The 27525-nt window shown below is 38.8% G+C and overlaps 1 protein-coding gene across 1 annotated transcript in view; it reads right to left on the minus strand.

Annotated features, from left to right (window-relative positions):
* Nucleotides 1-27525, minus strand: part of Ercc6l2 (ERCC excision repair 6 like 2) — an 85564-nt gene that overhangs the window by 25351 nt on the left and 32688 nt on the right. The window contains exons 12-17 of the mRNA XM_051194135.1: nt 25375-25470; nt 15779-15878; nt 12770-12922; nt 11361-11441; nt 9198-10317; nt 4742-4896 (exon numbers count right to left, since the gene is read on the minus strand). Coding sequence (XP_051050092.1) covers nt 4742-4896; nt 9198-10317; nt 11361-11441; nt 12770-12922; nt 15779-15878; nt 25375-25470 — 1705 coding nt within the window. The remainder of the gene's footprint in view (nt 1-4741; nt 4897-9197; nt 10318-11360; nt 11442-12769; nt 12923-15778; nt 15879-25374; nt 25471-27525) is intronic.

Genomic DNA, 27525 nt, shown 5'->3' on the forward strand with positions numbered 1-27525 from the left:
TCCAAACAATTTATAATTAACGTAATCCTCTATGTATTTATTTGGGGCTATGGGACCAGGCAGAACGGAAACCCTGTCAACAGGGATCACCTTTATGCGAGTTGTTTCTCTTTTAGACAGATTCAATCTCATGTGGCCCAGGGTGGCCTGGAACTCACAGAGATCTGTCTGCCTCTGTCTCCAGAATACTGGATTAAAGGTGTGGCCACCACTGTCTGTCCTCTATGGATAACTAGTGTGGCTAGCGCATGTGCACTCTGACCTTTAGGCAAGGTTTGTTTACCAGATCATAAACAAAATCACCACAACTCACTCTGTAGACCAGGCTGGCTACACAGACCTACCACTGCCTCCCAAGTGCTAGGATTAAAGGCGTGCACCACTATGTTTATTTAGCTCCAGGTATTTCCTGGGACTGTGATGTTATCTCTTCTGGTCTTCCTTCCTTTCTTCTTCTTGTTCTTCCTCTTCTCCTCCTCTTTTTGTTTGTGATTGTGTTGTTTTTTGTTTTGTTTTGAGACAGGGTCTCTCTGTGTAGTTCTGGTTGTCCTAGAACTTGCTTTATAGAACAGGCTGGCCTCCAACTCAGAGATCTGGCTGCTTCTGCCTCCCAAGTTCTGGGATTAAAAGTGTGCACCACCACTGCCCACCCTATTTCCTTTTTTCTTGTTCATTCTCCTTTTCCCCAATAGCTATTCAACTTTTTTGAAACTTCAAGTTCACTCTTGCTACCCATCTCTACACAGGTGAGTGATAGAAATATCTTACCAAAGATGTGAGTATTAATAATTTCCTCATTAAAGATCTTAAATAGTGCCCTGTATGATGAAATCAGTGGCTGTAATCACTCCTTCCACAGAAATCCTGTGAGATGGCTTTGACAAAGCTAGAAGGACTTTTGCTGCATTGAGTACTAATATAAAGAAGTCACTTATAGCAATGACTGTTCCTGGCCCTCTAGCATTGGTGGCATGGGTGGACCCTCCTGACCCACAGTTTGGGGTATGTGTGTACGCACATGGGTTTGTACATGGCAGAGGCTAGGAGACAGCGGGTGCCCTACTGCTCTCTTGCCTTATCCTCACAGGGAGGAATTGTTAATGAACCTGGAGCTATCTGTTTTCACTGGGGCTGGAGTTAGCTGCTAGTGTCTACGCCCAGCTTTTCACATGGATGCTGGGGACTGAAGCTTACTCAGGTCCTCATGCTTTGCTTGTAGCAAGCTTTCTTACTCACCAAGGCCCTGGTCAACTCTTTTAAAGCTTTTCCCAGTCTTCACACATACCATAGTTTAGCCATTAAATAGCAGATTTAATCATATTCCCTGAAAAAAAAAAAGTGTCCTCTAAGCTGAATGCTGAATGTGGAATGAACAGATACTCAAGCCCGGAAGACCCAGCACTGAGAAGGAAGTTCCCACCCCTGCCTTAGTCAGTGAAGAGACACCATGACCATGGCAACTCTAATAAAAAATAAAGGAAAGCATTTAATTGGGGTGGCTTTCATTTCCAGAGTTAGCGATTATCAGTGTGGTGGCACATAGGCAGACATGGTGCTGGAGGAACTGGGAGTTCTAGCTACATTCGAGTCTGCAGGAGCAGACAGAGTGTGAGGCACACGGCCTGGCTTGGGCTTCTAAAACCTCAAAGCCCAACTCCAGTGACGCACTTCCTCTAACAAGACCATGCCTCCTGATTCCTGTCAAACAGTTCCATTCCCCAATGACCAAGCATCCATATACATGTGCCTACTCGGGTCATTCCTATTCAAACCACCAACAGAGAAGCAATGTGTCATTGATAGCGGCTGGGAGAATGGAAATCAGTTTTCATCACAGGAATGACACCAAGTTAGCCAACACAAAACAAACTCTGTGGCCTATTGAGTGTGAGGTGTGTGTGTGTGTGTGTGTGTGTGTGTGTGTGTGTGTGTGTGTATGTGTGCGTGCGCGCGCACACGCACGCACGGGCGCACATGTATATTCGAGAGCACGCTTGCTTGGTTTGGCCTTTTTTTAAAGAGAGAAAAACCATCTGAAGTAGAGTGGATTGAGAGGGAGGGACCTGGGATGAGTTGGGGAGAGGAAAGAATGTGACCAAAATATATTGTATGAAAAGTTTAAAAGAATTAAAAAACGAAACCTCAGGGGATAGATATCCTGCCTCTTTTATGGTAAGAGATGTACCTCACTGTGAAAACCGTATGAAGAGAAAGGCTTTCAAATGAGATTGTGCTGTTCACTCTAAAACGTTGAGGATAAAACAGGCTAGAGGGAAGTGTACTTCTGCTTTTATGACTTCCTTAAAGATGGTTCCGAAGAGGCTGCTTGTTGTGCCTACATGTGGGACATGCTTCTCAAGCCCACGTCTAGGTGACCTGTGTTAACTGTGTCTTTCTCCTTGTCACCAACATCTAGGAAAATTACCTCATTAACTCTTACTACTGTTAGTACACTACACAGATATGTGACTATCCATGTTTACTGCAGTACTATCTTCAATAGCCAATTATAGGAACCAGCACAGATGCATTAATTCAATGCGTAAAGAAAATAAAGTATATATACACAAAGGCATTTTTTAAGTTCTATCACGAAGAAGAATGAAATTATGTTCCTTGCAGGAAAATGGGCGGAAGAGGATTATTACTATGTGAAGCAAAATAAGCCTAAGAGACAAACGCTACGTGTTTTCTCTTGTATGGAGAAATTAAATAAAATTAAAATACAAGTAAATAATAAGGACACAGGAAAGGGAATATGTAAATAGAGGAAGCTATTAAAAAGGAGAGGGGGAAACAAGAGGATAATGAGAAGGCAAAGAAACAGTATCTCATGCTTAAAAACTTCAATTCGTACATTAAACTGTGCCCTTTTAAGGTCCACCACTATTTTTACCCTAAATATTGTAGCACGGCAGACTCTTTCCTAGATCATTTCGTTCCCTCCACCCTCCATTAAAAAAGTCCCAGGTGAGGAGTTGGGGAGACGGGTCAGTAAAGCGCCTGCTGTGCAAGCATGGTGACTTGCATTTGGATCACCAGAGCCCACTGCGAACCAGGCCCTGTGACCGGTGTCTGCAATTCCAATACTTGGGGGAAAAGGGAAGGAGTCAGGAAAAAGTGGCCAGACAGACAAGCAGGATCCATGAGCTCCAGGGCCAGAGATACCATTTCAAAAAATAAGATGGAGAAGACCGAAGAAGGCACTTTATGCAGACCTCTGGCCTATATTCACACATGCACACTAGTACACCACACATCCATACACACATAAATCTCAGATGACACATATCCTTCAAATTATATGATTCTCCTAAAACCTGTATTCTTTTGTTTCTGCAGTTTTCCCTCAGTCCTATGCTCAGTGATTCTTTGGAGTACAACTTTTTTATTTTCTCCCTCCCTCCCTCCCTCTCTTCCTCTCTCTCTCTCTTGTTTTACATGTGAATTCCCTCCATTCCACTCAGCCAACACAGTCATTTGTGCCTGTCCAGCATCTGGTTAATGTGTAATCTAAGCTCTAACTGAGACATTATTGGTTATTTCCTTTGTTCTACCCATTGGAAAGCTCACAACTGTCATGTCAGTGAGGTATCTAGGTAGAATATATTGACCTATCTATCTGAAGTCCATCCTTCATCCAGTCATAATTTTTTAAATTCACATTTCTCTGGTCATGAGTTTTACTTTACATTCTGGTTTTATTGTTAAGACAATCTAAAGACAGTTGGAAAGTTCAGAGGGATTTCCCTCAGCTTCATTCTTAAAAGCAGCACTATGTTATATCATTGTTATATGCAACATGTACTTTTAGCTCCAACCATAAAACATTAAACATTAAGGTTTTAGATGAAGACACCAATGAAACCATTTTTAAAAACTTTTGATGAAAATGACCAGTATAAACAAAAAAAAATTACATTTACATTTATGTAAGGCTTTATTTCCATCCAGCAGCAATCTTAAGCAGGAAAAATCCACAGGATTTATTACTTTAGCATTATGAAAATCCTTCATAAAAGCCTATATGAGGCCATCCTATGGTTTTTAGATTAAACAAACAAACAAACAAAACTGAAGAAAACTTCTGCAGAAGTAGTTTGGGATTATGATTTGATTTGTGCAATTCTTTCAGGTTGTTTTGAATTTGGGGACATAGTAACATTTTTTAAAAAGGGAAACAGTCAACTCAGTATTACTGGGCATTTATTTTAAATTAGATTTGTCATTTAATTTGTCATATTTACTTTTCTATTGCTATGATAAAATACCACGATAAAGGCAATTTATAAGAAGAAGAGGAATTTATTTGGGGATTAGAGTTTCAGAGGGTTAAAATTCACGACCATCATGGCAGGGAGCCTGGTAGCAGGCAGGAAGGCAAGCAGGCATGTGCTGGAGCAGTAGCTGAGGGTCTTTTGAAACCTCAGAGCCTGCCCACAGTGACACACCTCCTACAACAAGGAAGGTTGCACCCCTAATCCTTCCCAAATAGTTCCACCAACTGGGGACCAAATACTCAAACATATGAGTCGACGAGGCCCATTCTTATTCAAGCTACCACAAATCCCAAACATCTTCTGTGACTGTAACTATTATAATGCTATACAGACTTTCCACACTTAGTTGTATGTCTCTTAAAAAAAAAAAAAAAAAAAAAAAATCAACAGCTACTTCTGAGGGCATGAAAGGATCCTGTTGAGAAACTTTGGGGAAAAGTGAGATGACTAAATTCTCTTACCTTAGAACTGCAAACAGCTACATTAGCAGGGAGCTGGGAAAACTGTTTCAACTCAAACACGTCCCGTGTTGCCCATCGGCTCATGTGGTTCTCAGCTCTGCTTGATCCGATCACATTCTGATTTGAGTGGATATAAGCCACTTCCTGAACACCACCTAGGAGACAACAATGTTTATTTCATGATTCAATACCACGAATCAATACTGCTATAACTGTCAACAGCACACTAAGAGCAGGGTATACCTGCTTTGTTATTTCCTCTAGTTTCTCAGAAGTCTTGCTACATAGCCGACTTGCTACGTAGGTCAGTTTCAAACTTGTGATTCTTCTGCCTTAGCTTCCTAGATATATGCTTACTTGCTTGCTTGCTTGCTTGCTTGCTTCCTTCCCTCTCTATGAGACAGTGCCTTACTTTGTAGCCCTGGTTGTCCTAAACTCACTACATAGACCAGGCTGGTCTCAAACTCACCGTTAGTCCTGCCCTTGACTTCCCAGTGCTAGGGTTAAAGGTGTGCAACCCCCACACCTGGCTATGTTTGCTTTACTTTTTATCTTTGTTGTTTTCTTGAGACAGGAGCTCATGCTGTAGCTCAGGATTGCCTAGAACCCATGGCAATTCTCCTATCTCAGCCTCCTGAGTATTGTTGAAGTTATACATATAAGCAACTATGCCTAACTGCTTGTTTTATTTTTAATCTTTAAAAAAATTACATTACTGTCATAATATTTAAAAAAGTAAACTGAAAAGGAGTTCAAATACGTTGGTCCAGGCTAACTTGGAAATGACTTTCTATTTTCATCATTTTGAGAACTGCTGAGATTAAGTAACAATTTTTAAATTTAAATCTCAAATGGAGATTTTTGTCTTTGAGAATCATGGTTAATGGTCCTCTATAAATTTTTCTTCTTTGTTAATTTCGAGTTGATTGCAATTTTGAGGGGGGGTGCTCTAGGCTTATCTGCTCCTTTAAGAAAGTACTTGAAGGCTGAGATGGCGGGGGCAGGGGTTTACGACCAGGGAGTTGTGTTTGGTTGGCAGTGTTCAACTTTATTGTTTGTATTTTGTATTTTTCTGTACACATGCCCAGAGAATGTCAAGATGAGAGCTTTTTAGGAAATGGAAAAAAAAATTTAATTCATAGCTTTTTATCTGAAAGAGGTTTTAAAAGTGGCTGTATTTTCTTTAACTGCTTTGCTTCTAGGCTCTAATAATTTATTTTGAAATTGCGGTCATAAAAGAGGAGGCTAGGACTAAGGCCTGCAAAATGTCCCTCAAACAGCTCTGGCAATGAACCTCAACTGTGACCTCAACACTCTGCTGTTTTAGCCCTGAACCCTCCAGCAACCATCAAGCACAGAACATAAGACACTGCTGCACCATTAATTAAAAGTTACCAGGAAAACATCTATATGCAAAGCAAAATACCACTCACTCTGATGCTGACAGCTACAGTTAAAAACCTCAAATAATCAATTATTTTTTAAAAGCATTTGTAATTGATAATCCTGTACTGGGTTAATAATGGTACCAAAATATACATAGTAGGAAAATTTTAAGTGAGTCTTATCTGTAAAAGAAAGCCTAGTGTGTAAGCAAATACAAGCTAACAATTACGGTGCCTACAGCCCCTTGTTTCAACTTTCTTCCTATGGGGAATAAGTAAGAGACTCCTACAGCTATGCTAACTCATAAGCACTAAGCAGGTTCTGAACAGAGTTTGTTCATTCCCTCTGAATTCCCAGGTGAAATCAAACAGCAACTACACAACAAAAGTGAACACCTATGGACACATGAAAACAAAATTAGATGGCAAGACACCCCCCATGAGCCCTCAATTAAGCGGAGTCAATCTGCCATAGCAAAATCATATAGCAGTGGTTCTCAATCTACGGGGTCACAACATCTTGGGGGGGGGGTGGCCCTTTCACACGGGTCACCTAAGACCATCACAGAATACACATATTTACATTATGATTCATAACAGTAACAAAATTAGAGTTCTGAAGTATTAATGAAACTGATGTTATGATTGAGGGTAACCACAACATGAGGAACTGAATTAGAAGGCAGCAGTGTTAGGAAGGCTGAGAACCACTGCTATATAAAATTGACTTCTGTACTATGGAAGGAAGCAAGATGGAAGAAGGTGTGGCATATGACAGACCTAAGAACGGGAGGCCCCAGGATAACCAACGGGCGTTTGTTGGGAGAGAAGGGGTTCTGCTCACCAGGGCTGAAGGGACCAGGGGTCTTACAGTAAGAAGGCCTCAGGGGAATGCAGCAAGCTGACGATATAATATGAATTCCCATACTGGCCCAGTTACCAGTGCTCCTTTCCAGCCAGAGCCCAGCAAAGAGAAGCAGTGTGGGGGGGGGGCAATCAGAGTAAGCAGGAGAGCACTGCTCAGCAGTAAGAAGGGGGTGATTCCCCCTAAAAAAGATTAAGAGAGAATTATCTAGGTCAAATCCTGAAAATTGCGGGGGTGGGGGGAGAACCATCTGTGACACAGAACAGACAAAACCCATAACCCATGTCAGAACAAGGTAAGACACTTTCAGACCAAGAAAAGACACAAATTAACAATATAAATCAGGCCAAGCCTCGGTGGTCACTCACGCCTTTAATCCTAACATTCAGGAGGCAGAGGCAGGCAGATTTCTGAGTTTGAGGCCAGCCTGGTCTACAGAGCAAGTTCCAGGACAGCCAGGGCTACACAGAGAAACCCTGTATTGACCCCTGCCTCCCCTCCCCCCCAAAAAACAATATAAATTAGAATTAGAATAATTTAGAAACAAGTGATGGAATGTCTCAAAAAGACTGAGACATTAAGAAAATGTTCCATGTAAGTGAAAATCTAGAAAAAACATTCAGAGGTAATAAATGCAACAGATAAAGACAAAAACAAAAACAGAAAACAAACTGAAAGATAGAGATAATTTTAGACAATGATGAATTCTCAAGACCAGTGACGAAGACGGAACAGCTGAACAAGAAGAGAGACTTGAACAAGTAACAAACCACAGCACAAATGTTCCAGACAGACAGACTGAGGGGAAACTACACTTGCATATGAGAATACTGACTCAAAATAAGCACCAGACACAATGAAAAGGAAATAATTTTCTTGTGTATTGGGAGGAGGGATAAAAATGAAGCTTCATACTAAATTCTCAACAAAGCGTGAGCCAAGGACTTTATATCCAGCAAAACTACCTTTCAGGGCATAAATCATTATCACAAGAGCTTCAGAAGAAAAAAGTTCTTTAGCAACATGTCTTTAAAAGTTTACCAGAAAACAAAGTCCAGATGGTAGAAATGATTTAGGGACACCGACACAAGGCTGGAAGGGACCCTGGAATTCCTAGTTACCTATACACCACGAGGGAGTGAACCAAAGGGGGAGAGTATATAGTCCTGCCAATGTCTCTGGCAGTGTAGATAAGGTTATATCTATTGTAAAATGGAAAGAAAGAAAAGAATGCTTCTGCTGATGCTACTTTGGTAATAATCTAAGTGAGTGCGCTACCTTTGGGATACATCTCCAACCTTTATTGTAGCAAGACGTGAGCCAACCCATTCTCTCACTATTGTGGAATATGGGACAAAACAAATAAGCAGTTATGGAACAGTTTAACTAAATCATTCTGTGCATATGACCAGAAATGATCAAGATTAAAAAAAATAGTATTCAAATATAATGGAGATGAGAGAGAACTTTCTAATTAAGTACCACTATAAATATGAAAACATAAATATATTTTCATGAATGGGGTATATTCACCATCACATATGGCCATATACAATATATGTGCACACATATTTATACACAGGTGAGTATATGTGCAGTACACATATTAGGATATATAATTACAAATACAGCACATAAGCTATACATGCATACATACAAATACTATGACCACTGAACACTGCCAGTGCTACTCCTTTGCAGATAAGACAGAGGTCAGAGCACATGTCTGACTGCTGAGACTAGTGAGCAAAATGCAGATTGACGGACACGCTAAGGAAATTACAGGACAATGAAAGGATGGGTTTTTACAGATTACACGGACTATATGACATGAAGTAAATGGACAAGACTAAACTACGTCTCCATAGAATACACATCCATGTGACAGAACCTTAACAATATACGTAGGGGATTACTCTACAAGTCAAACTAATTGGTTATATGGCACAGAAAAACTGTGATGAGGGTGGGCCATTACGGGGATGCTGGGACCTTATGGGGAGACAGCAGAACTCTATCCCCCTGCAGGTGGCCTTCCCTTTATCCTGTCACCACAGTACTTCTTCGTTATCCTTAGTTATTTCTGCATCAATGCCGCAACTTGATTTTAGAATTATTTTACAGCTAAATGAAGAATTTCATAGGACATACGACAGAAAACAGTCATTTAGAGAAATGTTTGCAGCATGTCTATAGTTATAGTTACCTAATATTTTATCCATTGAGTCACACATCTGCTCTTGACTGGCAACTCTTTCATTTAAAAAGCTTGCTGTTTTCCTTGGTATAAAAGTGCTATTTTTCTTATCCGTGCCAGGCATCTTGGGGAACAAACTGATTTCATCTTTTACAGTTTCTGCTCTGTGACTTAGTTTAGAGAAACTCAAGTGGCTGACAGATAAATTGTCATCTGAAGATGAAAAATCCTCAATGACCTGAGAGCTACAATCCCCATCTGTTGCACACCCTTGTTTTGGATACTTTCCTGTTGTAGGAGACTTATAAAGCTCTTTTTTGCTTTTCTTCTTTCTCTTAAGCTTCAAGGAAGTAGTAGCTCTTTGCTCTCTTATTCTTGACTTGGGGAAGATATCAATGTCATCAGATTCATCGCTAATATCATCTATAAGTTTTCTTTTCCTAACAGGTTTCAAGGTCATGTTCTCAGGGCTCAAGGGTTTTGAAATTCGTTCATTTCTGCCACCGTTCTGTCTGCCATCAACACAATTTATTTTCATGGGGTTTTCTGATTCAGAATCTTCAGATCCACCTAACAGCAGCTTAACGTGTATGCGGTTATTATGAGCTGGATACTGTGTAGGAAAGATGACATCGCTGTCTTCTGACTCTGTGTCACTCTGTCCCATGCCATGAAGTCCAGCTGTACTGTGACACTTCCACTCATCGTCAGATTCAGAAGAAACGTTCTGTTCTAAAGTCTTCTTACTTTTATCAAAACCACATTTCTCATTAGGATTTTGGATGTTCTCTGATTTCCGATGTTCTGAAGTACAAACAGGGTCCCGAGTTTTCTGACAAGCAGCCTGTTTGGCCTCTGTTGACAGGCATGCGGGCTGTTCATCAGAACTTTCATCACCAGAGGCAGCATTTCCATCGCCACCCTGTCCTGACTTACAATTCGCCTCAAACAATTTAGAGAATCCACACTGTAGCAAAGTACGCTGCGCTGAGGAACCTGGGGCTCTGCTGGAGCCAGACACCTTGTGTTCCGCGGTCTCGCCAAGGGGACAGCCTACCGACTCGTCATCACTGAAGTCAGGGAACAGTTCACAAACCTCTGCGGGTTCTTCACAGTCAGGGTCTCTAGGCTACACAAAAAAGCAGACAAAACATTAGGAAACACGTGGGGAGGGCTGTGTGCTGTGTGCCGTGGCTCATGTCTGCAGTGAGGAAAGCAAAGGTCCTGGAAGGTAGTCAGGACAATGAGGGGTTCAAGACTATTCTCCACTTCACAAGGAGTTCAAGGCCAGTCTTGACTACATGAGACCCTGTCTCGAGAACACAACATGCTACATATTTAAATTAAATTCCCTTTTCACAGTAACCCAAGTTAATAATAACCTTCAGTTCCCTAAAATTGAGGCTTGATTTGTTAATATTTTCAGAAAGTAATCTAATATGTGTACAAATATTTGATACTTGTGTTTATCTACATTTTAAAAAAAAGGTCAACCTGGGCCAGCAAGATGGCTCAGAGGGAGAGGTACCTTAAACCAAGCGTAACAGCCTAAGCCTGATCCTCAGGAACCAACTTGATGTGAACACAAAACAGGTAAATAAAAACAAGTTCCCCAAGTTCAAGGCCACTCAGTTCACATAAGTATAAATCTCAAAAACAGATAAAACCCCAAAAATCAAACAAATAAACAAACAAAAAACACCACACATAAAACACAAACAAAAAATTAGCAAAAATAGCAACATAAAAATCTTCTGCATGTTTCTTGTATCTTGCACCTAACCTGGCCTCTGGTAACAATGTAGGTTTCATGGCTGTGTGATGAGATCTTAAGATCACAGACTCAAACCAATACAATACTTGTTTTGCTTTACTGAATGATTTTGATACTTGGATTTAATCTTAGATACACATCGATGGTCATTTCTCTATTTAACTTGTCCTTCAGTTAAAAAAAAAATTTAGTCTGGTGTGGTCAGTTATACAAGGTGTTTAATTTGAGGGTGAGTGCTCCTGGATTTGTTTTTATGAACATTGATCACCTTAAATAATTAGTCTCACTCCTCACCCTATGACTTTGTGTCTCTGAGCTTTTAGAAAACTTCCTGTTTATACATACTGAAAAATCAAGAAGAGAAAGATTGCCACAGTCCATGCTGTCTGGTTACTCACGGCTTCTAGTTCCTGTCCTGAAGGTCCCCCTTTCAACCACGTTGTGGCTGTCATGATGCCAGCTTCCACTTGGCCTTCCCTCTATAATGTCCACAAGGAAGAATATAAACAGCTGTAAATACAGAGTGAAGCAACCAGGAAAACAACAGCAAAGGCAGACTAAGTGTGTCGTTGTATTCTTAATAACACTTTCTCATTTGCTAAGTAAGAAACTCATACAGTTTCACAGTACAGAAAACTAGGGTCTGTGTTCAACTCCACTGAGAGCACTCTTGGAAGGCACACAAGTTCATGCTTTGCCCAGGGACCCTGCCGCTCTTACATCATTAAGAAAGAGCACACTCAGCACCCAAGCATCATGATGCTGAGTGTTAAAACCACAGTGCTCTAGTTTGTGTCCGTAGGACATTTGCCATCCGTATTGGGCTTCTCGGCTACTTGGAGTCAGTAGTTACTACAGAACACCAGACACTCCAGAGCAGGACACATACAACAGAGGCCTTCTTTCCCTACCCACTAGTGCTTATTCCGAATGACTACTGAAGCAGTACTTTTAACACTGACAGTACATGTCCACCTGTGTGAATGTTCTCCATCTCCATCAAGGATGAAACTGCTCAAAACAGGGAGTAATTTTTCTTAAACTCCATTTATGATGCTTACTAAATGAAACACAGTCCAGAATTTTACTATAAAGTCCTAGAAGACAAGGGAAGTAACCTGGAGTTCTCCTTGGCTGTTTCCACATGTAATAAGGAGATGAAAAAGGACGATATACCAGAGCTTTATGATAACTACATTAATATCAGCTGGAAAACACGATAATATTCTCAGTGTTCTGGTAAATTAATGAACTTAAGGAATTTTTAAAGCCATGTAAGTGTCTCATTTGAAGAATAAGAAACATCTGTATGCTGAGCATGAACATAGCTAAGAGTTTGAAATACTGGTGTGGAATTTTTATTGGGAACAGAAAACAAAAATCTCTAAGAGACATGAAGAGTACATCTCAGGGAGTATTTTGTAACTTCTAATCAAAACATATTTTACAGTTTTGTTTATTTAGGAAAAATCTTAATTTTTTTTTTTTTTTTTTTTAGCTCTCAATTTCAACAGCTGTTTTCAAAATAATAAACTCCTTTCAACTTGGTCTATCTGAAAATGGCCATGGAGGCCACACTACATCATTCGTGGATTGGGTATACACACTGTAAGTATTCACAAGAAAGGCTTGGCTTTGAGGTACAATTCATTTCCCATCTCTTTAAAAATAGAAATTCTAAGCCGGTATTTTTGCTAAGGAAAACCAAAATTTTCTCTGAAAAGGAACACCAACTGTATTTCAAAATTCCTGAACCATGAAACTGTAATTAAACCATCCCTGAAGAGGTCATAGGCCAGCTCCATACCTCCAGGATGTCTCTGGTAAGACAGGACCCTTGGGCCCTTAGCTTGAAGAGGTTGTGGACACCGAAGAGCTCTCCCCGATGCTCTTTCGATCCTTGTACTGCTTCAAAGTATCGCTTGGCATTCTCACTTCCAACCACTACACAGTGAAGTTGCTATAACAGAAAAATACAAGATATTTTCAAGTGTTTGCTCCAACAGTATGTCAGAATTTCCTGGCACTCCCTGCATACACACAATTTTAGTTGGGTTGGCTGAATTGCCTTAAGGAGGAGACTTTGTTTTAATTTCCCTGCAGATGTTGTCATTATGGTGAAATAATAATAATCTGGCCACCTTACTGGAGCAGGCATCTTACATTTCCTATTTTATCTGTCTTTTAATTACTGAGTCAAAATTACATTATTATAAACATTTAATAATGAAAGCTGACATCTGAATACACTTTTCTTCTTTTAAAATTATTATGTTAAAAATATTGGCATAACTGTTTATCACTTATTTACAATCTAAAGTAACCATACAAAAGCATGTTGATGTCAAGTTAACTGCAGATTTAATTACATTGGCAACTACCGTGAAAACCCTAGAGACACCATTGTCAAGGGCTTTGAGAACATCAACAATGGAACCATTAATGATATACATGGGTATATAACATTTTAGCATCACCATAAGGATGTACTCTCTATCTGCTGACTATTTCATAATGCAATATAAATGTGTAAAATTTAAACATGGTCTTTCAGGAAATAAACACTGATGATAACTCTGTGAGTTTGTAACTCATTTGAAATGACCCAGAAAAAGAATAAAGCAAACATGAAAAATGTTAGCACAATGGGAATTGAGGCAAGTTTGGAATTCTTTGAGCTGTTCATCCAATTCTTCTGTAAGGTTTTCTAAATACACTGCATATATATATGCATATGTATGCCTATGTACTTCATATAGGGGAGGCAGATTTCAAAATGCCAAACTTGATTACATATGGTGCTCAAATTTGAAGGAACACAGGTGATGTGTAAATGTTATTTTAAACCGTGGACTATTTGAATCACTGCGTGGGAGAGTGCACACCCAAATCCAAGTACCCCTTGGATCATTCTGGATGACTTTGCAGTTCAATTAAAGATGCAAAGGTATAGTTTCATAGTTTCATGCACATTTTTTTAATAAAGTAATATGGCTCCAGGGACTAAGATTTGCTAACTACAATCCAGCCCACTGTTGTGCTCTTCATTTTCTTCAACTAGACAATAGTGTGTTTAAATACATGCTCATCTCAACCTACTGCCACAGTTATTTGGAGTAGAGTAGAGACTGTCCAAGGATTTAGCTTTCTGGGTGGTGAGAGCGACTTCCTTGTGTACACCAGCAAAATGTTTGAGCTGTCTTACTTGTTTGCTTTCAGTATCTGTTGTTCTATCTTGGCTGCATAGTGCGCTGATGAGAAGAGTACGTGCTAAGCCACCTTATTACACATAATATTCCAAAGAGTCCACAGGAACCTTTTATTTTACAGTAGTGACTGTCTGATTTTTTGGCTGATATTTCTTTCTTTTCTGTCTTTAAGGATTCCTTAAATAATTTCTGGGATTTTGAGAAGCTTTCTGTGTTCCAACATATTTGTAGTTATTTTTTTTGTTCTTAGGTTTTTATTCTTTTTCTCCAAAGAATGTGAGGCTCAATGTATGTATGCCTGATATGCATCCTTGTTTCAAATTCCAAACTATCATTAAATCATGTATTATACCTTTTCCTTATGAGATCTATACCTTATAAACATTATGACACTGTGTCCTGAAAATTTTCTATTATATATTATTTACAGTACATAGTAAGCCATTTTAGATAAAAGTAAAACTGCACATAATAGGTTGAGAAAACTTACATGATTAAGGAAACAAAACTTGATGACCAGTCTAAGACAGAACTCAAAACGACAAGTCTTAAGAAACAGTCTCTTTTTTTTTTTTTTTTTTCCACAAGTGGTTAAGCTAGAAAAGAAATTCTCTCAAGTAGTTCCAAATTGTTTCCTTTAGAGCTAAATGATTTAAGAAAATACACAAACTGCTGTGCATAATTCTATTTTTAGAATGAAGAAGTTAGCATGAGTTTTAAGATTGGATCATTTTTAGGTTAACTACCACCACATGTGAAAGATGTTTGTTCTTAAATAGATGCCAGCCAAATATAAAGGGAGCAATTCAAATTTAATACTTGTAATTAAACTTGAACCTCAGTCCAGAGCTTCTCGAATGAGCAGTTCTAAATGAGTAAATGTTTATTTATAAGTATAAAAAGAACAGAAATTAATAACCTACACATAGTAAAGAGCCAATGATGTTTCAGATGAAAAGAGAGCCAAGCAGCAGCAGCTCAAGTCAAACTGCACAATCTCATTTACTGGGCATCTATCTCTGCAGTCCGTTTCCCTATGGTATACCCACATCTTTTGCACATCTCAGCACATACAGAAGATGGCAACCCACGAGGCTGGAAGGTAGTTCAAGCATTCCTGCCGTGAGTTGTGAGATCAACGCCTCTGGGCACCTGGAGCTCACCTATGGTACATAATGCACCCTGGCTCACTGTGTGGGAGGTGTGGCCACATTATTTAAATTGTGATCAGCACACTACAGGAGTACTGGCATTCCTGGGAGCAGTCACCAGGGCAGCGGTGGCACACGCCTTAAGTCACACAGCACACAGGAGAAAGCAAACAAATAAAATGCAGAATCTCAGGCCAACCTGTATGTCAACAAAATCCCTAGGTGACTTAAATGCACATTAAAGTTTAAGAAATATTGCTTTAAGAAACTTTCAGGAATAAAATCCAATGAACTTAACAATTACTCTATTTCATGCAAGTGTATTTAGAGTATATTTTTTAACCTTAGTAAATTACATACTAGAGTAAAATTCAAAACTCCTGTATACAAATTTGTTTCTAACTTCTGAAAACAGAAAAATGTTTACCTCTAAGTTAGAATGAGGTATATTCTTACCTGCTTGTAGACCTGTCGTAAGTACATGATCTCCTCCACTGTCCCCAAGGATATCAGCCTAAGCACTTTAACATCTCTACACTGTCCAATCCTATATGCTCTGAAAATTAAAAACAGCAAGTCAACTAAAACAATCTGAGGTTTTAGAGGCTGTTTCCATGTGTAAAAGTGGAAGGTCACAACATTCTTAATACTCTGTGTTTCGGTTACATGATTTTATCTAGTAACTAGAAGACTAGTTACTGAGAATACTATAGAAAAGGTATATAAAACTTTCTGTTACAAATATCATCTTCCATTGCCCAAAACCTTTTTCTAAATTTACTTTTTTGTTGTAGGGGACCTCCTAATGGATCATTCCCAAATAATTTAATTTCTGTAAGATTCCTCCAAATGCAGACTGATTCATAATGGCAGAAAACAAGATTAGTAACTGCTTGGGGATGAAAGACTCTAAGGGGGCAGAAGGGACAAACTACAAAAGGTGCCAGGAAACCTGTGGGGGAGGGGATACATTCATTATCTTGATTGTGGTGATGGTTTCATAGGTGTATGCATTAAGTATGTCAAGTTTACTGTATATATGCCAATTATGCTTTAATAAAACTGTGTGAAAATAAAAATAGTAAAAAAAAAGTACCCCTCCCAAAGAATAAAAAGCAAAATAAAAATAAAGCTTGTTAAAAGTAATTGAAATGCAGGTTTAAGAGCTGCGTTGAGTGAATCACTCAGTTGCCTAAAATGCCAGGGTATGATACAGACCCCGATACTAATCACTGCTTTATGTTGACTCATCACAGTGGTTACCTATGGGTTCCTCCCCAGGAGTCTTAGACAGGCTTCATTGATGCTCTGAATGAAGTCGCATCCCTAAACACCTATTGAGTTCCCGAGGCAAATGTACAAGATGATACTACTCACAATACTTGAAAAATACTACAATTTGGGGAAATGTATTTTGAATTTGAGGGAACACTATAAATACTATTAATATTTGGTATTCTCTCATACAGAAGACTTTTGAGTCCTGCAAAGCTTGTTTTTACAGAAGAGAATAGAGGGGCTGTTAAATAAAAAATCTGGCAAGGACCCAAGATAATATCTGTTCTCCCTCTGTGTGTGTGTGTGTGTGTGTGTGTGTGTGTGTGTGTGTGTGTAGTCCACTACTTTGTGTTTTGTATTACAGTGCTTTTTTTGGGGGAGGGTTCAAGACAGGGTTTCTCTGTGGCTTTGAACCCTATCCTAGAACTAGCTCTGTAGACCAGGCTGGCCTTGCAATCACAGAGAACCACCTGCCTTGGCTTCCCGAGTGCTGGGATTAAAGGCGTGCACCATGAATGCCTGGTTGAGTGCTTGCCTTTTAATCTCTACAGTGAAACTTGAATACTTGCTATTTGTACCTATGCTTTATCAGCTTCTTGGTTCATCAGTGACCTGCACATGATGGGTGTTCTACTATGTAGAGAAAAGATAAAGGAACTGCTTTATGACGCACAGGTCAATGTCTTGATTTCTCTTTGTCCTTCTAGAGACTCAGTAGAAGGAGATGGTTGGGGGGGGGGGTGCACTAAATGGGATAAACAGTAAGCCATAGGGATATACATGAAAAAATACACAATGAGGAGCTAGGGAGATAACTCAGTAAAGTACTTGTCATGCAAACATGAGGACCTGAGGTCAATCCCCACAGGAGGATCACTGAGGCTGGCTGGGCAGCAAGCCTAGTGATAGATCCTATCTCCAAAAATAAGGTGTCATTCCCGAGGAACAAGTATTCATACCACACGCACATCTATATACAAACACACACACAAATAAAAAGTTTAAAAGTCACACTGAATATTCCAAGACAAAATAAATAAAGGGTGGTTTTTGTTTTTCTCTAGATTCTACTTGACTACACAGAATCAGATGCTGAACCTGTGAGCCTCAGAAAGTAACTAAGGACACTTTGTCTCTGCTCCCTGCAGTGTGAGACAGGATGACATCCGTGGGATGATCCTCCTGCACACTGTGAAAATGTGTGGCTCTCAATGTTAATAAACAGCTGATTGGCCAATAGCTGGGCAGAAGGACAGAGTCTGGGGAATCAAAAGCCAGACTCAGACTCAGAAGCAGCAACATGGGAAATTCATGGATGAGGTAAAAGATCCTTGGGGCAGCACATAGATGAACAGAAAAGAGTTAATTTAACTTGTAAGAGCTGGCTAGAGACAAGCCTAAGTTACTGGCTGAGCACTCATAACTACTAAGTCTCAGTGTGTTTATTTGGGACTGGCTTGTGGGACAGAAAAGTCCATCTACACCTGGCCTCTATGAGTATTAACTTAAATGATAGAATTCGTGGAGGTCATGGAATACCTGGCCCATAATAAATGTAATTGTTGTTCCTTTGTCTTTCTAAATATATCTGCACAAAGGTGTACATGAAAGGTTCAATACTGAGAGAAAATAACATTTGTTAGTAAGCCACCAGGCTGGCTTCTACCTCCAGAGTGCTGGACTGAAGGTGTATGCTATCACACTAGGCACCTTTCTGCCTCTTATGTTTGCTCCTACACCATTCAAAAATTTATTATATTCTTTTAATTAATAATTTAAATTTTATGTCATGTTAATGATCATTTCTTCTATAACTTATTCCTGCTTTTTTGTTTGTTTGATTGTTTTCTTTCTAAATTTTATGGTCCTTTTCATTCTCTTTTAGTCTTTACTAAAGAACTAATTTAAAAACCAGGGCTAAAGAGGTGGCTCAGTGATTGATTTCCTAGTCGCCATTGAACTGGTCTACGATCACCTGTAACTCCAATTCCAGGGGATCCAAAGTCCTCTTCTAGCCTCAGTGGAGACCACATGTACACAGTGCACATATACACATACAGGCAGGCAAACACTTAATACACTAAAGTAAGTTCTTAAAAGAAATTAAAATTATAAATTAATGTGATCTATGGTGATTTCACTAGTACTTAATTCTAAAAAAAACTCTCACATTTTTCTCTTTTGATTTTTTTTTTCATGATAAAATACACACAATATCAAATTTAAGGTTGAAATGCAGAAAGTAGGTTCAGTGCTTTGGAACCACTATGCTATACAGCCCTTCCCCATTTCAAACTGAAATTCCTTACCAACCAAAAAGCAATTCCCTAGTCTCTGCCCCCAGTACCTCGTAGCCACCAGCCTACTTGGTATGTGAGCACGTGAGAGTATGTGTGGAGGTGACAGCATCTGCAGGCATCCCTTAGACACCATCTTTTTTTGGAGGCAGTCTTCCACTGGCCTGGAGTTCGCCAATCTGGCTGGGCTGGCTAGCCAGCAAGCCCCCAGGGACTGACCTGTTTCCATGTCCCCAGAGATGGCCAGCTCCTCCATGCTCAGGTTTTGTTTGCTTTTTGTTTTACATTGGCTGTGGGATCGAAGCCACGTCCTCCAGCACTTTTCTGAGGTTATTTTCCCACCACTACCATCCATTCTACTTTCTCTACAAATAACAGTCTCTGTGCAATGTGACAGTAAAACCATACAGTGTGTGTCTCCCTTTGAATTCTTCTGCACTAATATGTCCAAGGATACCGGTCTGTCATTCTCCTGCAGAGTGAGTGTTCCACTGGAATTATGTTACACAATGCTGGCCTCACAGAAAGAAACATATGTGGTGATTGTTTTGTTTTGTTTGTGCTCTAACAAATAAAACTTGCCTGGGGGTCAGAGTGCAGAACTAGCCACTAGTTAACCAGAGAGGCCAGGCAGTGATGGCACACACCTTCTATTCAAGAACTTGGGATCTCATGCCTTTGATCCCAGTACTTCTGAGGCACATGCCTTTAATCCCAGCTCTAGAGAGGTGGAGGCCAGAGGTGACAGGGCTGTGTGGGGAGAGGGAGACAAGGGGGCAGGAGATAGGAGCTCAGCTCTTTCAGTCTGAGGATTCCTAGAGGTGCTGGCTGCTCTATTTCACCCCCTAATATCAGACTCTGGGTCTTTATTATTAAGACCAATTAGAATTCATGCTGCAAATATGAAGTGATTCTTTGGCATCAATGTTTTGGAAAATTTTGAGTAGTTGTGCTAATTTTTTTATTTGTAGAACTCAGAACTTTTGGCTTCTATTTAGTGGGTGGCAGCTGTGAGTTCATCTCTCTATATCCAGATGTGTCATAAGCTCCCTTAGTCAGCTTTGCCAGGTTCTATGTTTCTAGGGAATTGTCAATTTCTTCTAGGCCATTCAATGTGTTGGTATAAACCTGTTCACAGTACACTTTGATAATCAGATTTCGGCAGGTTAGGCAGAAATGTCACTTTTTCATGTGATTTCTCCTATTTGAGCCTTACCTCTTTATTTTTTTGAGTCAATCTAGCTAACAGCTTCTGAGTCTGAGGCCAGCCTGGTCTATAGATCTAGTTCTAGGACAGGCTCCAAAGCAATACAGAGAAACACTGTCTCACCCCCCCCAAAAAAAAAAAAACCAAATAAATAAAATAAAAATTTGCAGTATTTTCAAAGAACCAATTCATGTTTCTTGAAAAAAAATTACTATTATTTCTTTTTAAAACAATGTTATTTTCTCCTTTTTTGCTAACTTTGGGATTAATTTGTTCTTTTTTTTTTCTTTTCTTTTTCTTTCTTTCTTTTTTTTTTGGTCTTGGAAGTAAAACAATGGATTTGAAATCTTTTCAGTAAGGATTTATATAGCTATAAACTTCTCTTTTATTCACTATATCCCATAAGTTTTGGAATGGTATTTCCATTTATTTCAAAGATGTATTTCCTCTGCCATTTCTTCTTTGACTAGTTAGGGGTTTTGAGTAGGTTGTTTTATTTCCAGATATTTGTGAATACTTGAGTTTTTCTTTCTGCTGATAACTTTGTCAGTCTACTGTAAACGAAAAGCAAAATACTAAACAATTTTTAAGTAATTTTTAAATGTATTAAGGCTTTTTTTTTTTGCAGATTAGTATATGGGCTATTCTAGACAATGCTTCATGTGTACTTGAGACAAACACGTTTTGTTATGTGCTGGCTGCTGGGAGAAGCATTCTGTCATGTCTAACTTGTCTTCGGTGTCCTCTTAAACATCTTCTGTGATGTGTACTAGCCGGCTGGGGGCTGAGGTAAAAGGGTCTGTCATGGCTGTAGAACTATCTGTTTCCTCTTTAATTCTGACAGTTTGCTTCAGTGTTTGGAGCCCTGATGCTTGTTATACTTTTGTTTGTAACTCCTAGAACTTGTTGGCACATCCACTTTTAATAATCACTGTACAAATAATCGCTTTTAACAGATTTTGACTTAAAAGTCTGTTTTTTCTTCTATTAACACAATACCTCTGCTCTTTTTTTGGTTACTATCTTCATGGAATATCTTTTTCAACCCTTTCTCTTCCAATTTACACACATCCTTAAATACACACCGAGACTTACAGAAACCATGTAGCCAGCTACTCCTCCCGACCCCATATTCCTCTAAACTCATGATATAGACCAGGCTGGCCTCAAACGCATAAAATCTGCCTGCCTCAGCCTCCAGAGTGGTGGGATTAAAAACTTGTACCACTATGTTTAGCTGTCTTTGCTGTTTTTAACTGTTTTGTCACCCTTCCTCTATTATTGATTTTCCTTTGTGTTTTTAGTTGATTTTCTTTGTAGTGACACATTATGATTCGTTTCCTCTGTTGTTTGTATATTTATAAAATACATATGTTACAAATTACACCTTTGTTTGTGTATTACAAATGCACAGATTCATAACTGTCTTATGCATCTTCCTTTTGAATCCTGTGAAAACAAACACTTAAATTCTACTGGTATTTCTACTTGCCCATGTATTTGCCTAGACAGGTGAACTTTACGTTCATAAGGCTTCAAGTTACCATGTACTATCTTTTCATTTCAACTTAAAGTTTTCCCTTTAGAATTTTTTCTAGGGAGCACTAGAGAGTAAAAGAGTTGTTCAGCTTTTGTTTGTGAGAGAATGACCTAAGTTATCCTTTGTGAGTGATTATTTTGTGTACTAGTAAATTCTAAATCTATGTGTTTTTTTTCATTGTTTCTCAGCTGACAGATGATGGGGGTGTCCTTCTGTATATATGTTTCTCTTCTTGGTTGATGAATAAAACACTGTTTGGCCAGAGATAGGTAGGAGTAGGAGACAAGGCGAATTCTAGGAAAGGTAGGCAGAGAGAGGTGCCGGAAGGGGATGCCATGTAGAAACCAGGAGTTCTCTGGTAAGATAAGGCCAGGTAGAAATACATAGACTTATAGAAATGGGCTAATAATTGAGACAGAGCTAGTCAATAAGAAGCCCTAGCCATCAGCCAACAGTCTTATAATTAAAACAGTGTCTGTGTGTTTATTTGGGGCTGAAGTGGTTGTGGGACCTGGCGGGACAAAGATTGCTTTAAGCTTATTTATTGGTGTGTGAGTATTTTAATGATGTCAGCACACTGCCTTCTGACCTGCAGGTCTGTGCTGAAATAATCACTGATGGGCGTACTGGAGATCAGCTCCACATGCTGTGCAATTTTATCCTGTCACCTTTAGAACTTTCTCTTTGTGTTGTTACCTGGTGACAGCCTGAAAAGGTCTTGGTGTGGGTCTTTTTGGGATTATCTCAACATGGGATGTTTTTTCTTTCTTGTATTTTCCTTCAAACTCAGAAAGCTTTTCAATAATCATTTCTGCTTTTTTTTTCTCTCTCTCTCTGCTGAGAATTCCATAATGTGCAAAATGGTCTACTTGGTGTGAAGGAAGGAGAAAAAGAGAACAATAAAGGAAAATATGTCTCTTTAGTGAAATTTACTTTCCCTTTTCTATCAACAAGTTTCTTCTTAGGCTTGGTAATTTCAAGTAATCTGACTTCAAGTTCACTGACTCTTTTACTTCATCCTGTTTAAGTCAGGGTTAAGTGTACCAAATTTTTTTAATTCCAGAACTGAATGGCAGGTCCAGAACATTTGTACTTTTGTTCTCAAAATTTTTGTTTCGGTTGATATTCACATTCTGTCCACCAGTATCTTCTAGTATTCTCTGTGTATTCTTTCAGTTTTTAGAGACCTTAAGATGGTTATTTTAAAGTCAGTATTGTATGTTCACTGTCTATCTTTAAGGAACATGTATGGAGATTGGTTTGCAATTAATTTGAATAGATCATATTTTCCTGTTATAACTTCACAATATCATAAAATACTCCCAGTACTTCCAAACATTTGTACAGTATTTAAAAACTAATCATAGGGGCTGGGATGTAGCTTAGTGGTAGAACACTTGCCTAGCATGCGCAAAGTTCTGCAATACCAAGAACTGGAAAAAAATAAATAAAATGAAAACTAATGCATGTCTCTAGATGAAAGAAAAAAAAAAAAAAAGGCCTGTTGTCAAACCCAGCTTCCTGCAATAGCAGAACGTGCTCTTAACTACTAAGCCATCTCTCTGGACCCTCATATTTCTACATCTGTCTTATTTTGCACATATGTCTCATAATAAGTATTTACCTGAATTTAACCACTCACATGTACACACACTGGCACAGATATACAAGCACATATAAAATAATGAGACCACAGAGCAGTTTCCTAATGCTGGGACCCTTAATACAGTTTCTCACACTGCGGTGACCCCAACCATAAAATCATTTTCTTTGCTACTTCATCACTGTAATTTCACTACTGTTACGACTCATGGTGTAAATACTTGTTTATCTGTTAGTCTCAGGTGACCCCTATAAATGGGTCCTTCTAATCCTACAGGGGTCATAACCTACAAGTTGGGAGCCAAGGCTGCAGTTTCACTTCATCTGCAGAAGCAGAGTGTGCAGAGGGTGACAAATAGTCATTCTTATCTACAAAGGGTAACAAGTGATCGCTACGCCTTGTACTGATAGTTGAGGTTCCTTAATTTTTTTCTGGCATTTAAAAATATCATTGTTACAGCTTTTGAGAACTGATCAGAATATTGTTTCCTAAAAGGAAAAATTCGAATAGTTCCTTCTGACTGAATAATTCTGGTAATTCACTAAAATTACAGAGTTTCAATTCTTATCTACTGATATTTTTATGCCATCGTTAGTAAATGGGAGAATTTTTTTCCTTTCTAATTGTGTGAAGCCTCTTAGCCACACCGCCAATAACATTTAGTTCTGACTATATACACAGAACCTTCTTTGGCCATCTTTGATCTGATCTGTTTGTTGACTTGAACATTGCTCTGAGAGTACAGCAGCACACTCCTGAGTTCCCAGGTGTCAGGTTGCTTTTAATCTTGCCTTACATACTAATGCGTCAGTCACTGATCACAACCACAAGTCAACATGGTTTTCTTTCTCGTAAGATCATAACTGCAGCCACAGACGAAAAGTCTGACCTGCAGAAACGAAGCTGATTCCCATTTATTGCTAACTTGATTTTTCTTGTGAGTTTTGTTTTTCTAAATCTTCTTATTTCTCACTCTGGGGTACTTTAGTCTTCTTTATCTTCAGAATTAGAAATATAACAAAGATATAGATTTCATCTCCCTCTTGGCCATTATTTGTACTAAGTGTTTGGCAGCTCTTCAAAATTAACAGTGTTCTTCAGATACATTGTTAATTCCCTCCCCTGTCCTTCAGTCTTCTACTTTTATTTCTGGAACAAAAAGATGAATTTTTCGGGGGGTGGGGTGTGCTTTCCTTCCTCTATATTAATATTCTGCCTCTATTTGATTTGTTTTGAAATATACATCATTTATATCACGTTGCTCTCTCTACTATTCAGGCCTGCTAAAGAGCTTTAATTTCTGAGAATGTTTTGCTCACCATATGTGTATTTTCTTATTGCACCATAGTATTTTTGTTTTGCCCTTATTTTAGTCCCTTCAAAGCCTGCTTTCCCTGTGGCTGTCTTCTTTCATGCTGCTACTTTAAGAGTGTGTCTCATAATTCTTATCTCTCTTTTGTAATTAAAATAAAAAAGCACATGGATTGCAGTGGAAAGATGGTCTGGATTCCTATGCAGGCAGGCAACGGGTTTATTATTCCATTACTTCCCTCATTGCGTACTATGAGGATCTGGGATTCTGATTGTCCCCACTTTGTGATCTATCTAACACACCAAGAACTTTTCTCACCCTGGTTTCCTACTTAACTTACGAGATTGTTCTTTAAGGAGCTCATCCGAGACAAGTCCTGTGTAAGGGAGAGGTACAGAAAGGACTCTGCACTGGTCTCGCGTTACTCTCTTACTTTCCAGGACTAACACCCTCGTCTCGTCTGGTCCAGCAAGTTGCCATTTCACACTAGCAGTTTGCTCTTTTTTGCAGACTCTGATTGTGGTTTCTCTCTGGTTAGTCTCTCTTTGGAGTTTTCTCAAAATTTGTAAACTACTAGTAATAAATTATCCTATTTTTCTTTGGCATTATGGTCTTACTCACATTAGGAGGATTTAGAGATAGAAAACAAATGGTTACTACCAGCCTGATATTTGAATTTAAAAGTATAGGATCATTTTTTTAATACAAATTGTCACCAGATAACCACCTTTTCTAATTTTAGCGATGTATAAAGTTCAGGAGTGGTTTTAGGTTACAAGAATTCACAGGTCATTTACATTTTGTCGGTATCATACCTGTCAATAGCTTGAAGATCATTGGCTGGATTCCAAGTTGGATCAAACAATATAACAATGTTGGCACCAACAAAATTGAGACCTAGTCCACCAGCCCTGGACAGAAAAGGAAATAGTATATTAAAACAGCATGAACCATTAAGAGGGATGGTTGTATACACTGTAATCTCAGCACTCAGGAGGCAGAAGCAGAAGTCAAAAGTTCTAGGTCAGTTCAGGCTGTATAAGACCCTTTCTCAAACAAACCCCACCATCCAGAATTGAACAAATCACTGTGCTATAACTCAATCATGCCCATTTTCTGTAGCCAATATAATATTATATTGTCATCATTTATATAAAAGTAAGTAATCTATACAGAAATATGCTTATATATCTATTGTGGAGAAATCTTGCTTGTACAAATAAAGCCTGCCTGAAGATCAGAGAATGGAGTTTGCCACTATCTGCCTGCCTCTGCTTCTCAAGTGTTGGGATTAAAGATGTATATCACTAGGCCAGACGTTCCTCAATATAAGTTTAAGAGCCAAACACTTTTCAGGTAGAGACAAAGGGTCTTCTAAGCAGCCTGAGTCTGTATTCAAACTGAAGTATCCTGTTAAATTTCAGTGCTCAAGAGAAACTGACTTCTGTCTTTTTAGAATTACATTCCAGAGCTAATATCAAAAAGATTCCAGAGAAGCTGGGTGGTGGTGGTCCACCCCTTTAATCCCATCTCGCAGGAGGCAGAGCAAAGTGGGTCACAGTCTGTCTACAGAGCTACTTCTAGGACAGCCAGGACTACACAGAGAAACCCTGTCTTGAAAACCAAGCCAAACCAAACCAAACAAACAAACAAATTCTACAGAGATTTGAACCTATGAGGCAAAGGTTGGATAGGGAAAAAGTTTTGGAAAAGAAGACAACAATAAAATCCCACCATGGAAAAAAGTTAGGGTAAACATGGGAGGGCAAGTAGGAGTTATATGAGCATCTGAGCATAATCTATGTCTACTAAGCCTTTTTTTTTTTTTTCTCAACTACTCCAGGTAGGCTCTTGATGGAGAAATAAGACATTGACTCATCTTAGATACCCCACTGCGCCCCCAAAAGGCCTCTACAACTAGAGGAGCAATCTTCTAAGAGACTGAAAGTACAAATAACACCTGGCTGGTTAAAGCAGAGGCAAAGCCTTAAAGAGGCTTATATATTCCTGATGATGAGATGATTCTCTGACATAATTTAGAAGCCTAATTGTAAGTCCATTACTTTGGTATTACATGGCTAGTAACAAGGATTTATTCTTTAAGCAACTGAATATGATTGTTCATTTCTGGCTAAGGACTATTATTTGAGACAGAAATCTCATGACCATGTAGGCTATTTGTGTTAAGAATGTCTTCCACATTCTACTCTTGTACTAAGTGAATACAACAACTTTAACTATAACTCTTAACAAAATGCATTTTACTACTATGTATTAAGTATAATAAAGGATCAAATGAAGTATCCACAAACAGTGCTTCCAAGAAAACTAATGGGTAGAAAGGGTGATATCATAAGGATGCCAACTTCCCTCAAAGCAACTTATAAACTCAATGATTTTAACTAAAAAAAAAAAAAAAAACAAACAAACAAAACCCTAATCCTAGATGGGAGGGATGATGTAAATTTAATACTCATCTATGAAATTCTCAAAAAAATTTAATTCCACAAAAAATTGAAGCTTTTTTAAACAAATTTAAAGATCATTTATGAAAATCTAATGTACTGATATTCCAGGGGGTGAGACTTCACAGAAAAAAAATGTGATTGGAAAGCACAAAAAAATTTAGATTAAAAAATGTTTCGATAAAATAATCTACAAGATTGAAAACTTATATTCTCATAGACTCAAAACAAGTAGTACAAAATGTGAAATATCTGATGTAAAGAATATATAAAAAGCAAGAGGGCAGCAAGCTTGAGGGCAACAAGCTTAAGGCCAGCCAACAAAGCACACAAATCAACTAAAACAGAGGTTCTCAACCTGTGGGTTGCAACCCTCCTTGGAGGTCACATATCAGACATCCTGCACATCAGATATTTACATTATGATTACTAACATTAGCAAAATTACAGTTACGAAGTAGCAATGAAGAAATTTTATGGTTGGGGGCCACCATAATATGA

This window comes from Phodopus roborovskii, unplaced genomic scaffold (genome assembly GCF_943737965.1).
Source record: "Phodopus roborovskii unplaced genomic scaffold, PHOROB, whole genome shotgun sequence".
NCBI classification, from domain to species: Eukaryota; Metazoa; Chordata; class Mammalia; order Rodentia; family Cricetidae; genus Phodopus; species Phodopus roborovskii.